Below are 16,503 nucleotides of genomic sequence, written 5' to 3'. Positions count from 1 at the left end.
TGATTGAATTTTTAATCAATCATTGTTGATGAAAAATTGCGATGATAATTGCATTGCGGATCTTTATGCAAATGCATATTTTCGTGGATACAATAATACAATTGAAAGATTTGATACAATCGAAAGGACTTGGGCAAAAGTATGTTTCTATCCATTAAATATCATCGATAGTGCTGTACTTTTGGATATTTTACAAAATTTTGCGTCATACGCATTCTATAAATTTTCGTATCTTCGAATCACCCATAATTGCATAAAAATCCGCTGTTTTGTGATAATGAATATTAATGACGGTGGAATTTAAGATTCCTGGATTCAGTAACTTGTCTTACTCTAATACATGTATTGCACGTTTTTGGAAGACTAAAGATTCTTTGCTCGAGATCAACGCGACAAATATTGTACTTCGTGGTGAACGTTTCGCTACAGCCTTTCGACCTCTGTGATCGAGTTTTCGCTTTTCCTCGATTTTATACTCGATCTCCGTAGCATGCTACTCCTTAAAGGTTCACCGCGAAGCGACGCTCTCATCGAATTCCTCGCACTGCATCTAGAAAATGATCGGAACATGGCGACCGGTGGTGTCTCCTCGTCTTCGCGTTTCCTGTCAAAACATTGCGTTTAAAAATATTGAATCCAATCGCTTAAAGATTTGAATAACTTCCCAACTCGATCCTTCTCTTCTGTTCAAAAGATTTAAAAAGCATTTGAAGAAAGAAGATAGTCCAGTTTTCTTTTGAGAGATTTAACAGATTTTAAGAAGAAAGTAATACGAAAGCATACGAAGATGTAGATCTAACAGAATGCTTGAGAATCTTGAACTTCGAGCTTGAAGATCTGTGAGTATCTTTGAAAAAAGGAGACCGAAAGTTCCTTTATGTGATTTTACCTTCCGATACAAGGTACATCCCACATCTTCTGATCTTTTCCAAAATCCTCGCTGTCCTGCAGCGTCTGCGGAAGATCCTTATTCAATGTTTCCGGCAAAAAGAGAGTCAGAAGACCGCCCATAATTCCGAGTGTGCCCAGCACAAGAAGAGGTAGGAACGAGGACACAACATTGAGATAGACTACGAAGGGTGCGAGGATACTAGCAACGTATCCCATTATATGTATCAAAGCTACACCCTGAGCTCTAACCACAGTTGGTAATACTTCAGCCGCATATTGGAGACCGATATTGTATGAAATGTTTATCCAAAATCTACCGAGAATTGCCAGAGAAGCTGTATATATACCTGAAAAAAAATTTTAGCATTAGTTTTTAATTCTAATTTTTCATGAAATAATTTTAGAAAATTTTAAGGAATAAAAAGGGAAGAAATTATTTTATCTGTCTGTAATTTGTCTGGTTGTCTGCAATAGTTGATACAAGCATTTGCTAAGCTTAATATAAGCGTGCTTAGCTCTAAGCTAAGCACAAGCAATAAGCTTCTTATCTATAAAACGTTAATCTAGCCAATTTGAATCTAAGGGATTGTATTATGGATTACGGCTACTGAAAGCCATATAGCACTGCTGGAGCGCTGAAGCCCATCATTTTGAGGACTATTGCCAACGCCCTTTGATATATGCGGAAATACGAAGCGATCTTATGATCAAAGCAGTAGAAGGGGAAATAAAATATCTATACAACGGATACATGATAGGGCTTGGAAACTATTCTAGCAATGTAGCAAATAATCTACAAGCATTTGCATGTTATAAATATTCCAAAATATACATTTTCTTCCTTTCAAAAAGCACAATGTTATACGAATGAAAAATATTCGTCTGATTAAGTCAGAATTATCGACTTAGGTTATTTAGAAGATTGATCAGTAATATAGAAGGGTGAATATATAAAAACGAAATGTACGAACTATTGGAAACGGCAGAAGCCCAGATGCTGAAGATACCAGAAATGACGAGGGAACCACACGCCAGCCATCTTCTGCCCCATCGATCAAGAACGAGCGTGAGGAACGTGTCAGCAGGCAGCTCGGTTGCTGCAGCAATCGTGAACGTAACAAACACGTCCAGGCCTAAATTATCGACGTTTCGTACGTGACCATCGAACACCAAAGAAATCGCCATCCTATATTTCGTAAAACAATTTCATATGATAAAGAAAAGCACGCTATCATATTTCATGTGAGAAGCAAATTCCTTGCTTCAGAAATGAAGTATTTTTAGACAAAAGATATAAAACTGTTCGTGAGATTTTTACAAGATACAATTCCGATTTTACGTCAATCTATTTGATATCTGTTTAATAGCGATACGAACCAAATAACAATAAATAGAATCGTGATATTCCGTAGTCGTGGCGTTCTAAATAGATCCAACACGGAGTACGTTTTGTCTGCTTCCTCCTCTTTGCAGATTCTGGCACAGGTTTCCTGTTATTAGCAAATTTTTAACTAGTTAATGTCGTTTGTCTGTTTTTCTTACAAATTTATGTGAATCTGTTATGTGTACAAAGATTACGATAAAATCCGGAAGAAAGTTTATGTTATATTTGTATGAGACGATCCTTTCGAAATAGTTTACTTGGACGTTCGCAAATTTTTTCATTTTACTTTATAAAACATCAAACCCCTGAAAGTCGATTATCTCCTTATATCGTACATTAATGTTAATATTGCCATGATCTATTCATAGACTGAGCAGTTTCCAAATGTTTAATCTATTTGTATAAAAATTTTCAAAGATAAAAACAATATACAAATTCAATAAATAACATTACAGAAATAGACAATAACAGACAATAACAGAAATTGACAGCAATTTATCGCTGGCAATTTAGGTGATGAATAAGATATAAAATTACTAGGTTGTAAACAAATTTTCATTACGTAAAAGACCCAATTAGACTTCTATTCAAAGAAAATGATTATATGATATTCTTAAAGGCATATAAATTGGTATTTATAGAACGCACATAAAGCAGGAAAGATCATAAAAGTAGAAAATACGGAAAAGATTGCGGTAATCGGTTTATTTACCCGGAATCGTCTATAGATGTCATCGGGCACCTTGGTGCCGTTGATTCGCTCGAATTTACCAAGGATTTTAATGGCCCTGTCTATCTGACCTTGGCTGACCAGCCATCGAGCGCTTTCCGGTATCAACCATGGCGTACCTACGGCTAGAACAAGAGGAACTGAGGTGACAATACAGGTCATCCTCCAGTCGGCCAAATAATAGGCGATCCAGGGTAGAATGCAAGTTGCAAATGTGAAGAATATTGCGATCGACATATTCGCCACGAATGTCCTCCACTTTGGTCCAACGTATTCTAATACTGGAATAAAAAGCATAATATTTAGAAGAATCATCTGTGAAAGAAATATTCTGTGAATAAAGAATGGAACAATATATTAGGTTGTCGCAGAAATTTCTTTCGTCTCGTAAGGAGATAATAGACGCATACTATTTTTTGTTTTATATTATTTTATTGAATTATATTCATTGGGACAAAATAGATCATACGTAATTCAATAAAATAATATAAAACGAAAGAAACTTTTGGGGCAACTTAACGCAATATGAAGAAGAAAAATTTGAGTTACAAATATATAAAAAGTAGATATACAATATATAGATTAATTTAACAAACGTGTTTAGTTCTACGATTAAATCGTGTTTAGATCTAATAACAAGGACTTTAATAATTTCCCGATGATTGTTCAAGCCCATTTAAATTTCCGTAAGTGTTTCGATACTTATCGACAAGAATACGTTTCTATTTACGAATTATACAGGGTGGTTGGTAACTGGTGGTACACGCGGAAAGGGGATGATTCTACGTGAAAAAAGAAGTCGAAAATATAGAATAAAAATTTTTCGTTTGAGGCTTTGTTTTCGAGAAAATCGACTTTGAATTTTCGCTCGGTACGCGTGCACTTTATCACGTCTCGTTATAACGGATCTCACTGTAGATCGTTGTCTCAATTGACGTTATTTTTAAAATTTTTAAATTTTTAAATTTTTAAATTTTTATTCTATATTTTCGACTTCTTTTTTCGCGTAGAATCACCCCCTTTCCGCTTGTACCACCAATTACCAATCACCCTGTATTTCTTAAAGATACAAAAGGTAGAATCACGCGTAACTAGCAATATCATAAATTAACTGTGAATAAACGGATCGTTAGAGTCAAAGGATCATTTACATAATTCAAACACGAGCGTGTGGTACCTTGTTAAGCTATTTATGGTAGATATTGAAAGATCGATAAGCCTGAGATACATATTTATGTCGAAACGAACATTCTCTACGGAAAGTCGAGTCTAATTCGATGAAAACAATTGACTTCCTGAACGAACATATCGATATATATCCACAGTGCAATGACAAGTAAATATTACTCTATTTTCGTACAAGAAAACAGATTAAAACGATGAGAAGTTATCTTGAACAATTGAACTGACCTTCGCGATGAATGAATCTCGCAATTTCACGAATACGTAGACGAAATTAATGTCTGGTGCGTATACGTCCAATAAATTAGAAACGCAAGGTTGTAACTCTTTAATCGCATAACAGGACAAGATGCGATAAATACGTGGAAATATATCATAGTGAACAACGTCTATTTGTAGTTGCCGTAAAATAGGGAGTAATTGCTCTTAATGAAGCAACCGTGTTAGCCACTTAATAGTGGCTTGCTTCTAATCCAGAATCACCTTCAATTAGTTGTAACTAGTGGCTTCCTGATAATTACCGCTCAGTGGTTGTTTCTTTTTTTTTGCTTTATTATAATTGCGATGCTCGAACCATGTTTACCATGGAACTCGCTTCCTTATTTAAAATCACTTTGTACCATTGAATTTTACTTTTCATGCTTCATAATGAACCAATTTATAATTCATAATAAACCAAAATGACGAACGTTCGTTTAAATCACGAGTTTCAGATATTTCTATTCTCTAAAATTACCTGAATTAATTTTTATTAAATAAAATAGCTATAGGATAATTCCACAAATCAGATATTTTGAGCAAATATCTCGGAATTTCCTGTTTAATTCGCCGTAAATTTTTCCAGTACGCTCTGGACCTCCTACATATATATAACGTGTCTATACATAACTGTTAATTCATCATTTTCTCGTAATCCTAACAAACAATGCTTAAAAACTTTAACTACATTTTGGATTATTATCTCGCACGAGTAAATTTTAAGCTATTAATCGCTTTCCTGAAAATCTGGGTTGGTTATCAGCTTCGGTACGAGACCATCGAGTAACTCGGTACGCATGAAATAATCTCCCAGTTATATCCAAATGTTTAATAATTTTCTACATAGAAATTTAATGAAAAATAAGAATAGAAGAACCTCGCATTACAAAAATCAACTTCCATGAAATCTAAATATTATTTATGCTGTCTGTAATTTTCAACATCTTCTTTCGCAAATCATCATCACCATCATCATCATCACCATTGCGACAGCCATTCTAAAATATATGTATCATTAATTTAATAGAAAATAAGAGTAGAAGAACCTCACGTTATAAAAATCAATATTCATAAAACCAACAAAATATCGTTTTTTAAATATATGTATCATTCAGTTTGTATTGCCTTTACAACGCGTAGATAGGGCGAGGAGATCTCTTCTGAAGACGAGATATTATTCTCATAGAAAGGATACAGAAAGGAGAAGAAGACGTAAAGAAGCTTCTCTGAGACCACTCGTTTCATCACTTCGCCTCTCAAGGTTTACTGCCTTTAACATTACATTATTCGCGCAGAAAAAGTATTCGCTTTTCTCCCAGCTGTTTCCGTCACCCTGTAATTTCATATCGTGTTACCGTTCGATCAAAAGCGACAACTCATTTATTGTAAACGAAGATTCCGTGCGGCACAGTTAGCAAAGATAAATTACAGACGATCGTATTAATAATAATAATCTGACCGATATCTCGCAATGCGACCAATCGATAAACGCGAGCACCGTCCAACGCAAGGACGTTGTTAACGTTTCGAAACTGATTAACGTTCGTTCTCTTCTTTCTTTTCTTTCGTTTCTTCCTTCTCGCCTGTTGGCTCGTAAAAGTATCTTAGCATTTATAGACATTTTTTATTTATTTATATTTATTATATATGATGGTATCATAATTAGTACAACAAAGTATTATTACGTTTCTGTTATATATTCATGAATATATTGGAATTTCATTAGGATCGTAATAAAGTCATATAATAATTATATCGAATATGACGTCAGAATTATAAATACGGTTATTATAATGCAGAGTTTCAATTAAGTAAATTTAAAAATCTATATACAAGATACAAAATTATTTAGCGTAATTATATATTTCACAGTAATTACAAAAATATTTAATTATAAAAATAGTCAAACATTTATTATATTAATAAATCCCGATATTTGATAACCATTTATTACATGTTTAAGGTAACTATTTATGCTGTATATTTGTACTAAATAAATGTTTGCATTAAATATCTCGTAACTTCAATGTGCATCATCAGAAATGCTTCAAACTTTACCAATATAATCATTACAATGCTAATGAAATTTCAGAATGCTTTATATAACACATATTCTACATACATATAAATTTTCTGTGGCAAATATGTAAATGCTTTTATAAACTACTAGGTTTATACGCTTTGCAGTCTCATATTTTCCTCCCACTGTTAGCATTATCTGCAGTTTGTATGTGAGTTGTATGAAGTTGATCGAATTCTACGCTTTCAACGAGCTGGTCGAGTGAGGTTCTGCTTGAATAAGTTATAAATCCTGGCAGGAAGAAAGGCACGTGTTATTGATATCGACTGGTTAGCTGGAATGTTGAATAGGAATTTAAAGAACCAACTCAAACTTTATCGATAATAAAATATGGAAAATATGACTGCAAATAATACGTGAAAAATAATGGAAATATTCTATAGGATATTTGAATGTTTATTAGAGAATTTTAATAATAATATGGAACATAAAGAAGAAAGAAATTCGATGATACTAAATAATGATGATACTGAAAATTTCAGTGATTTTTATTAATATAAAATTAACATTAATATAAATAAAAACAAAATCTATTATAAATGATATAGACGAACTTTTTAACTAAATATCGTTAGAAAGAAAAGTGACACAAGTATACATACGAAACAATACAAAAAATCCGCATCTATCTAGAGAAATTTGTTATGAATTTCAAAGTCTGTATAAATACGTATACTAATACATAAAGCTTCTAAAGCTCTAAAGTTTTAATGTTTAAAAAAAAGTACAAAAATATTTCTATTAAAATATATATGATATTTTCCACGGTATTTTCTACGCAGTTTCTACAATTAAGGATTTCCTCGTTCCCATCGATTTTCCTCTAGTTGTGAGACCCTCGGATAATCATGTCCCTTTCATTTTATCTTCGCTACGCTCGATTATAAATACGGAACTGAATATAGAATTATTTGCAAATCAATGAATCCGATGATGTAATTTGTTACGCGCTCGAAACGAATTAGTATCACTTATCTTAGTTTCAATCAATACCTCACTTTCTCAAGTCATTGATTAAAATACGATTTACACTCGTACAGATCGAGTCTTCTTTCTCAATATTTCCGTCGAATATTCGTGATCAATCGTTTAATCGACCTTGATAATTAGAATAGAAATAAGAAAATTCGAACGCCAAATCATTAACGAACCAGCCACTTGCTCACGAATCTCGTCAACTTGGCCTTGTTTTGTCGAACAAATTGTAAATTTTTCCAACCTCGGCTTGAGTCATCGATTCAGGGTTAATGCACGTCACCTGAGTTTCTTTGGTCTCGATTTTCACAATTGGAATGCTGTCTGCAGGACAAACTTGCTATTCGATCAAGAAAACTCGTTTCAATGACTCGTCTGATGAACTTTCAATCAGCGTTCTTACGTTTCAACAGAGTATCTTCAAAAGTTTCAATCAGGGTCTTAACGCTGTACTTTCAGGGTATTAAATATCTTTCAAGACAGAGACTAGTCTAGATTTTCTCTTCAGTATATTGATATTAGAACAATAACTGGAAAATATATTTCTACAGTATTATAATTGAAATTTTTTCATGTAGAGTTATAATAAAATTTTGTATTATAAATTGCCTGTATTATGGATATCAGACAATGAATTCAGCATGAATTATATCGATCTTATATTAAACAATTTATTAGAATTTTCAATGGAATATTTAAAATGTTACTTGATTGTTTTATATTATTATGTGATATTTTTACGAATTTTAAATAAGTTTGCTAGAAGAAGATGTTCATTTTAATTAAAACCATATACATGTATGTATGTATATATATACATAGATTTATAGTTGTGGAAGCGTTCGTTGTAGAACCATTCATTCGTTACCTTCGCTTTCCGTTGGGAAGTGAAAATTTATGAAAACCCTGGTATGCTATAGTTGTCCAGAAATGAAAAGCAATTTTGAACAACTAATCCTTTGTAATCAGAATATTGTCTCGTTAAAAGAGAAAACAAAATTATAATTGATCGCGAGTATAGAGGGAAAATATTAGTATAGAAAATGATTGCTGTTACGACCGTTCGCGGAGAGACGCGGTCGCGAGGAAAACGCGTCAGCGAGAGGCGTAAATTCTCGCTACGATTCGGTGAATCGACGCCGCGAAGTAGTCGTTTCCCTGTTTCGATTAAGATAACAGAGGTGGTTGAATGAATATGACACAGTAGTAAGTTATATTTCACCGTTTATTCCACAACTTATAACGAGGATAGTTACACCGGTGCGTATGTACGAGATGAGTGAGTGACTGATCTGCGGGTGTGTATACCCGCTCGAAGGATGTTGACCGTTCGAAGGATGTAAAATCAGTACAGTACTGGGAGACGATGATGTGTCGGAGGAAAGCTAAGGATGGGTGTGTCTAGCGCACGGGACCATCGGATTTGTTGGTGCCGATGTTATTTAGGAGAGTGAGGGAATAGGCTTCGTTTCTAATTGGTTAAACGAAGGGTCTTAACCGCCCTCGAGAGAAAGTGGTTAGTGGGAGGACAGTTGCAGCGTACGTGCGAAAAACCAACTTTCCTTAGTTAAGCCGTGGTAGACAATAGTCTCGAGAAATTCCTCGGAAACAGATGTTTGTTTGAAGGACCTTAGCAGGCAAGTGACTCAGGTTTATGACGGATGCTTAAGGCTATTGAGGGTACGCCGTACGGAAGAGCGGACATCTGGTGTCCGTCTGGCCCGCGGTGTGTGACCTGGGCCAGGCAGAGAGTCTCCCGGCGTAACAATTGCGAACTAACTACCTTTAAATATTATAAATATTCAATGGTATATATAAATCCAACTATCTTAAAGTTTCATATTTTTATCTTGCATGAAATTCTTATAAAACAGGAAAATTAATTTTTCTCTGTCTCTCTCCCTCTCTTTGATATAAACGCCGCAGTTAAAAAATAAATATGTATGACCTCATGTATATTCATATGTATTTAAGCATCTTTCTTCGTAACTTTGAATGGTTTTCAATTTTATTTAAATTGTTGCATGGCAACGTGAGTTCTGTTGCAAAATTCATATACTTGTAGAAACGTCAGTCGTAAATCAAGCATAACAACAGTTTTACAGTATGTTGTAGAGATTACTTTGTTATTTAAACTTAGAGATCTTCCTGCTTACAGTAATTACAAAAAGTAACTGTACACCATCGTATTTAGAACGTCATTTATATATATACCAATTAATTGAGACTAAGTCTTAAGATAAGACTGATTAAAATATTAGCTTTCGTATCATTTGTAATACTTTCATACATGCTTATAAATAATTAATGCTATCAAAATGAAACGTAAAAACTGATTTAAAAAAAAGGAAGAGAAACGCTTCATTGGGAAATAAGGATACATACGTACAAGTACTTTTTGTAGCCACTGTGTGGCTTTCAAACTCAATTCCAGGGCAAAAAAGAAATTATTGAAAAACGGTTACCTAATATGTACATCATAGTGAAGCAATTATCAAAGGCGAATCCAACGAAAAAACGACACAAAGTGAACTGCCAGAAGCTACCCGTGAACGCAGTAGCCACCCCAGCGAGAAATCCCATTAAATTAGCTCCGAGCAAAGCTGGTATTCTTCCATATTGATCAGCAACCCATCCAAAAATTAATCCTCCGAAGATAGCGCCGATGAAGAAGATACTTTGAGCTATGGTTGGCAGTGCATCATACTGACAAACCCATCCCAGCTGCAACAGAAAACTACAGTCGAATGATTTACTTCTGATCACTATCAGCATCACGGGAATCTTATAGCAATTTCAACGCCTCGATTAAACGAATTTTCGATCAAAGTTTCGAAATTCCTAATGAAGCGCGCCTCTGTCCTTTTTCCTTTCCCTTTGAGGAAGAAAGAAGGAGAAGCTTAAGACCCTGCGCGTTCTCGCGTCCTTCTTCTGGATGCTTCCTACCCCTCGATGAATAATTCTCCTCCTGACGAGCGACGCAAAGTTCATGGAAATCCACTGGAGCAAAAAGTCTTGCAATTTATGTCGAACAAATCTGTGTGTTCGCGCTGTTGCTCGTTATAACGTTTTATTAAAGTTTCTTTTCAATCCGGTATTTTCATTTTCAGTTTCACTTTCAGATTGTATTTTATTTGGCAATGTAACGCTTGAATTTAGAATGTACTCTGTAATTTCACTACATGCACTAATTATTACTGCAATATGTACTAGTAATCCTGTTACGTACTATAATTTTCCTCTGTGGAAATCGACATTGTTAATTTTCCCACTTCTGAACTATCGATCTTTCCACAAACGTTTATTCGACCCTTTCCATCGTTCTTCTTTCTTTCCAAAAATTGTACACTACGCTTATTTTTTATCGAAATAGATCATGCAAATAATCGAATACGACATACACAGTATAAAGGGATTGATTGATAGGAACAGATAAAATATTCAAAAAGCAGGAAATTACAGGTCGAACATTTTCTGTCACCTCGGATGCCACAGACGCATAAGGGACGGTGGTATAATTAAATTCCCATCCTTGTTGGCAATCTTTCGTTGGCCACGATGGGTCCGATACGTGGCTTCCATTTAGCAAAATTTCCGTGTAATTTACATCGTACATGCTGCATCTCGAGTAACCTTCGCGGTTGACTGGTATCGCCAGCGACAGCCTGAAACGAAGGAGAAGATAACGTAGATTGGTTCACGGTCTTCGATGCCGATGGACGTTCCGACAAGCGAGTAATTAACTTTCTATTTGAAACTCGACAAAAAACATTGGGAATCTCGAGTATTTGTTGAGCTAATAATATTGATTGTTAGTCGAGTCTGATAAAACGTATTTAATTGGAATTTCATTTAAAGCGAAGAAAGTTATTTTCAATTGTAGCTGGATGTACGTTAATTGCTGTTTTCCTGTCTTTACAAATTACTCATTCCTTTGTTTCATCAGCTGTTACGACCGTTCGCGGAGAGACGCGGTCGCGAGGAAAACGCGTCAGCGAGAGGCGTAAATTCTCGCTACGATTCGGTGAATCGACGCCGCGAAGTAGTCGTTCCCCTGTTTCGGTTAAGATAACAGAGGTGGTTGATTGAATATGACACAGTAGTAAGTTATATTTCACCGTTTATTCCACAACTTCTAACGAGGATAGTTACACTGGTGCGTGTGTACGAGATGATTGAGTGACTGATCTGCGGGTGTGTCTACCCGCTCGAAGGATGTTGACCGTTCGAAGGATGTGAAATCAGTGCCTCTTGGGAGACGATGCTGTCTCGGAGGAAGGCTAAGGATCCGTCTCGCGCACGGGACCATCGGATTTGTTCGTGCCGATGTTATTTAGGAGAGCGAGGGAATAGCCTTCGTTTTTAATTGGTTAAACGAAGGGTCTTAACTGCCCTCGAGAGAAAGTGATTAATGGGGGGAAAGTTGCCGCGTGCATGAGAAAAAACAACTTTCCCTTGTCCTTCCGTGGTCGACAATAGTGTTTAGAAACTCCTGGGGACCTGATGTTTGTTTTGTTTAAAGGACCTTTTCTAGGAAATCTATGATTTATGGACGGTGCTTAAGGCTATTGAGGGTACGCCGTACGGAAGAGCGGACATCTGGTGTCCGTCTGGCCCGCGGTGTGTGACCTGGGCCAGGCAGAGAGTCGCGCGGCGTAACATCAGCCTTTTCGATTATTATTGTCTCGTATTATTATTGTCGAGTATTGTCTCGTGGTTATTATCTCAACGCTTTTATCGTGTCAATTTATTGCGTTGTGTTCATACGGGTTTGTAGAATATATAATAAACAATGCAATGAGAAATGAAAATGAGAAAATTTTGAAGAATTATTAAATTAGGTAAATTGAAGGGAAAGAAGTTCTGTGAAGGAACTGGATTGGATCTAAACAGATAATAAAGAAAGATGATCCAAGATTTGCGACCTCCGACGTATGTCGAAAACACTTACTCATTAATAACGAATGTCATTAAGATAATTCAGTGACGGTAATTGCGTCTGTTATTCTGATGAATGTTACATAACGAGATAGGAAGTCGATGTCATGATGACTGACGCTGTCTGAATCAAATCAACCCTATTCACATCCAGATAATACCGTCAAACGATGTTTACATTATTATAATATGAAATCCAATTTAAAGGCTTCGTGAATTTCTATTATCCTTCAATGAAATTATGAAATAATGGCGCAATTTAATGATAAAGATTATTATTATTTCATTAGGCTTGCTGTATAATTTGCTAGATTGTCTTCAACCAGATAAATATATCAATAATTTTGGCAATGGCTATCATCACATACTTTATCGAAAGAGAGAACATTGGTTCTCTTTGATTTTCGATCGTTGAATCGTCGAAAGAAAACTTCGCGGCTCAGAGAAAGTTCTCCTACAAACACGTACATAGCATAAAAATCGGTAACACGCGGAAGTTCTACAGGAAAAAAATCAAAAAGACTTGCTGAGCAAGGCAAGAACTTTCCAATAGAAGGTGAGCATAATAATAAATAACACTTGCACGGATGCTTGCGGAGGAGTCGTTGACTATATTAAACTAATACTAATTATGAAACAATGTAACAGTAACGGTACTAGTCGTAATTAACATACTATCGTTAACATTATCGTGATATCGAAATTTCTTCCCACAAGATCACCGATTAATTGCATCGATTTGCGAAATTCTTAGTGTTCGATGATTATCATAGTCGAGGAAAGGTATTTACAAGATATTAACATCCGCATCTAATCACATCTCGTAGCATCGCGACTTATCACGCGTATCGCCTAACCTTTACATGAATATTGAACGAACGAACACTTCGAACGCATTATGCAAGTGTACGTTACGTTTTTCATTCGCCGGTAAAAGCTTTCAAAAACGAGTTAATGAGCGAATGATACGTGGCATGCGCGAAAGAAACGAATGCTTGCCCATAGAATAGCTGAAAATGATTCGAAAAGTATACTAGCAAAATAACAATAGATTCAGATGATAACTGACCAGTCGAGCAGGATTAGTCACAGCCTTTTAACAATTCTATCGATTTTTTGCTACTATTATACTTATTTACTCCAAAGCTAAGATCCTACCTAGGCTAAACTAAACGTTAACTATGACTCACAGTTGGAAAATGCACTTATCTTATACGTAATCATTTATCAATTACTGAGTTCGTTAAGTTCTATTTTTGTTTGCTGAAAGGAAAAAATCTTCCATTAATTAATCATCGCTATATCGTTGTTTGCTATTGTCTTTCGTCTGATCGACAATCATTTACCCATTCCATCGTTGTAGAACTCTTCATTTCTGGTTCCTATAATCTGGTATTTAATATCATCGAATTTATTTTGAAGCACGTGCACGTGCCAAAAAATTAGGTCACGGAAGTTTTATGCATTTCTGTGAAATCTGAAAGGGCAAAATTGCAAAGTACACGTGTGACACGTGGAAATATATAAAACATCGGAAAGTAGCACGCTTTGTAACGTTTAATCGAGGTAAAACAATTTTTTATCCAGCTTCTAGTTTTTTCTTTCGTTTCCTTTATATTCTGAAAAATATGCGTAAAAATCCGCAGGCTACGTATTATGACGTAAACGGAATGGAACGAATCAATAATAGAATAAATTAAATAATATTAATATTAAAATATTAAATAATATTAATATTAAAATATTAAATAATATTAATATTAAAATATTAAATAATATTAATATTAAAATATCAAATAATATTAATATTAATATAAAAATTATAATAATAATAATCGATAATAAAAGAAATTAAGGACAATGGAACACATATTCGATTTATACTAAATATCCGCGGCTGTCCTGATATTTATTGCCAGTCGCGTACATACGTTCAAGTTATAATTTCTAATATATAATTAGAAATATATATATAATTAGAAAGTTAGGAGAATTTTAATCGAGAACGAGCTCTATACCCTTTGAACGTAATTTGTTCGTCACTTAATCGCTGCACGCGGTAAACACTAACGAGCAGCTCTTAAACAAAAGTATTTGTACGTTATGGTCAACAACGGGGTGACTAGTTATTAGCGCGTTCTCCTGTTTCATTGAAATTTTAATTGCATCAACGTAATACGTTCTGTGGTCGACGTCTTAACATAATTGTACGGATCGAATGTCTTTACGTAAAACTGTCCCGTGCATGTTGACGATTCGCGGCCAATCAACGATATCAGGCCGAATGTTACGTGCTCAACGCTATTTTTTCGCGTTCACGCTCTCATTGTTTGCGCGAAGGTTCAACGCATTCGCGCGGCGTACGCGATAATACGCGCTCCGGGAATTTTATCCAAGGAGCATTGTGCGAGCGCAACACGTTGCGACACCACATCCTTTGCCTCTCTCGAAACGTCTTAATAACGAATTATAGTGCAATCGAACCATGCGCGTATAGCAAAAAGCAATCGTTTCTAGCCGTTCACTTAGAACACCGCGAAGGTTAATTTGGCAACTACATATATATCCATGTATTGTGTTTCTAACGATTGCCAAATGCTATTTTCATGCATATAGTGATGCCATCCTTTTGTTACGAAGGATTAGCATCAGAGAAATTTTCGGCTTATTACGCATATTGAAAATGTAACGTAAGATTCATCTTTTTTTTCAGCAAATATGCAGAGATACGCACAGGTGCGCTTGAGTATTAGAGCACCTACTGGTTACATTTATTGGAACGCTCTAGCGGATTTTACGCTGTAAAACATACGACGTGAATGAAAGTTCGGATTTATAATAAAATAAGCAGAAGATACAATCGGAAAAAGGATCTCAGCAAGACGATAGTATTAGGACAGCGTTAGGAAACGGTAGGCCAAGAAAAGCCGGTCGAAAGATGATTCGTAGAACTAAAGGAAAGTGTTGAGATATTGATCCGTTTCATAGCGCCGATGCGAGCGAAAAGCGAACTAAAAATTGCGCGTTTAAGCACTAAAATGTCTATATACTATCACGAAACTACGAAATATTACTAATCTTCTATTTACAACGAAGCTCGTAAGTCTCGTGACCAATTTACACGAAAAAAGATCGAGTTAGAGACACGATAACGCGTTAATGAAACTTCTAATCTCTAAATCTCTAGAGAGAAATCCTTAAAAGCTGTAGATCCTTAATAAACAATTTACCGATTACGACGATAAGTCCCCTGATGCTCGTAACCAATTTTACACAGAAAACGGATCACCAAAGTTGCAAGACTTTCGAGTTGGAGGGAATGACGCGTTAACGAGAGCGTCGCGACGTATAATGTTTACAAAGTTTGCGTGGAAATTAACACGATCAGGAATAAGCTGGATCGTTGTCACCGTTTACGATCGTGTTTCCGAGATGAAAGAAACAGCTACTATTATGCAATCGATCGTTTCGAACTAGTAAACGGCGTAGCGAAATAAAACTCGGTGTAAGTCTTAACATACGTTCACTAGCAGGAACGTGTTTTATTGAAATTTTTACGACTCGCTACCGGCTGCCCCAGCCGTTGCATTATTTGAATAACATCGAAGGTTGTTGACCTAGCAACCGAACGAAGGTGCGATCCAATTGGATGTGGATGTAATTACACCTTGAAATACCTTTCGTCATCGAGCATTTCCAATTCCCCGCCGAGTGTCCTCCATTTTTGCGCTTAGTCTTTACGCTCGATATCGTCGCGATTTGCAAGCACTCGCTAGCAACAGAATGTGCGATCGTCGTCGCGCGTCGCCGTTTCGACAGAATTAACGTCGTTGGAATCTCACAACGATTGAGAAACCGCATATTTACTTCGCGCGAAAACCACGATGAACGAGTTATGTCTCGTTCGGGCTAATTTCTTTGAAGTAGTCAATGTGTCGATTTTTAATTTATGCTTCAAATATGTAATATCGGAAAATAAGGATAGAAATTTTTTTCCGATTACTTACAATTTATTAATATTAAATTGAATATACAAATATAAATTGGACAGAGAACGATATTTAT

At 35.5% G+C, this 16,503-nt stretch overlaps 1 protein-coding gene across 1 annotated transcript; it reads right to left on the bottom strand.

Annotated features, from left to right (window-relative positions):
- Window positions 1–861: 861 nt before the first annotated feature.
- Window positions 862–15,793, bottom strand: LOC117214149 (organic cation transporter protein-like; the record flags this gene model as incomplete). Its single annotated transcript, XM_033459980.1, has 7 exons — window positions 862–1,238; window positions 1,863–2,077; window positions 2,269–2,381; window positions 2,988–3,286; window positions 9,966–10,224; window positions 10,982–11,165; window positions 15,669–15,793. Coding segments are annotated over 7 exons (1,548 nt in total), but the record flags the coding sequence as incomplete, so codon positions are not given.
- Between the last annotated feature and the right edge of the window lie 710 nt (window positions 15,794–16,503).

The sequence above is a fragment of the Bombus bifarius genome, unplaced genomic scaffold (genome assembly GCF_011952205.1).
Source record: "Bombus bifarius isolate JDL3187 unplaced genomic scaffold, Bbif_JDL3187 scf7180000009196_frag, whole genome shotgun sequence".
Taxonomy (NCBI): domain Eukaryota; kingdom Metazoa; phylum Arthropoda; class Insecta; order Hymenoptera; family Apidae; genus Bombus; species Bombus bifarius.
This window is presented reverse-complemented; position numbering and strand designations above follow the sequence as displayed.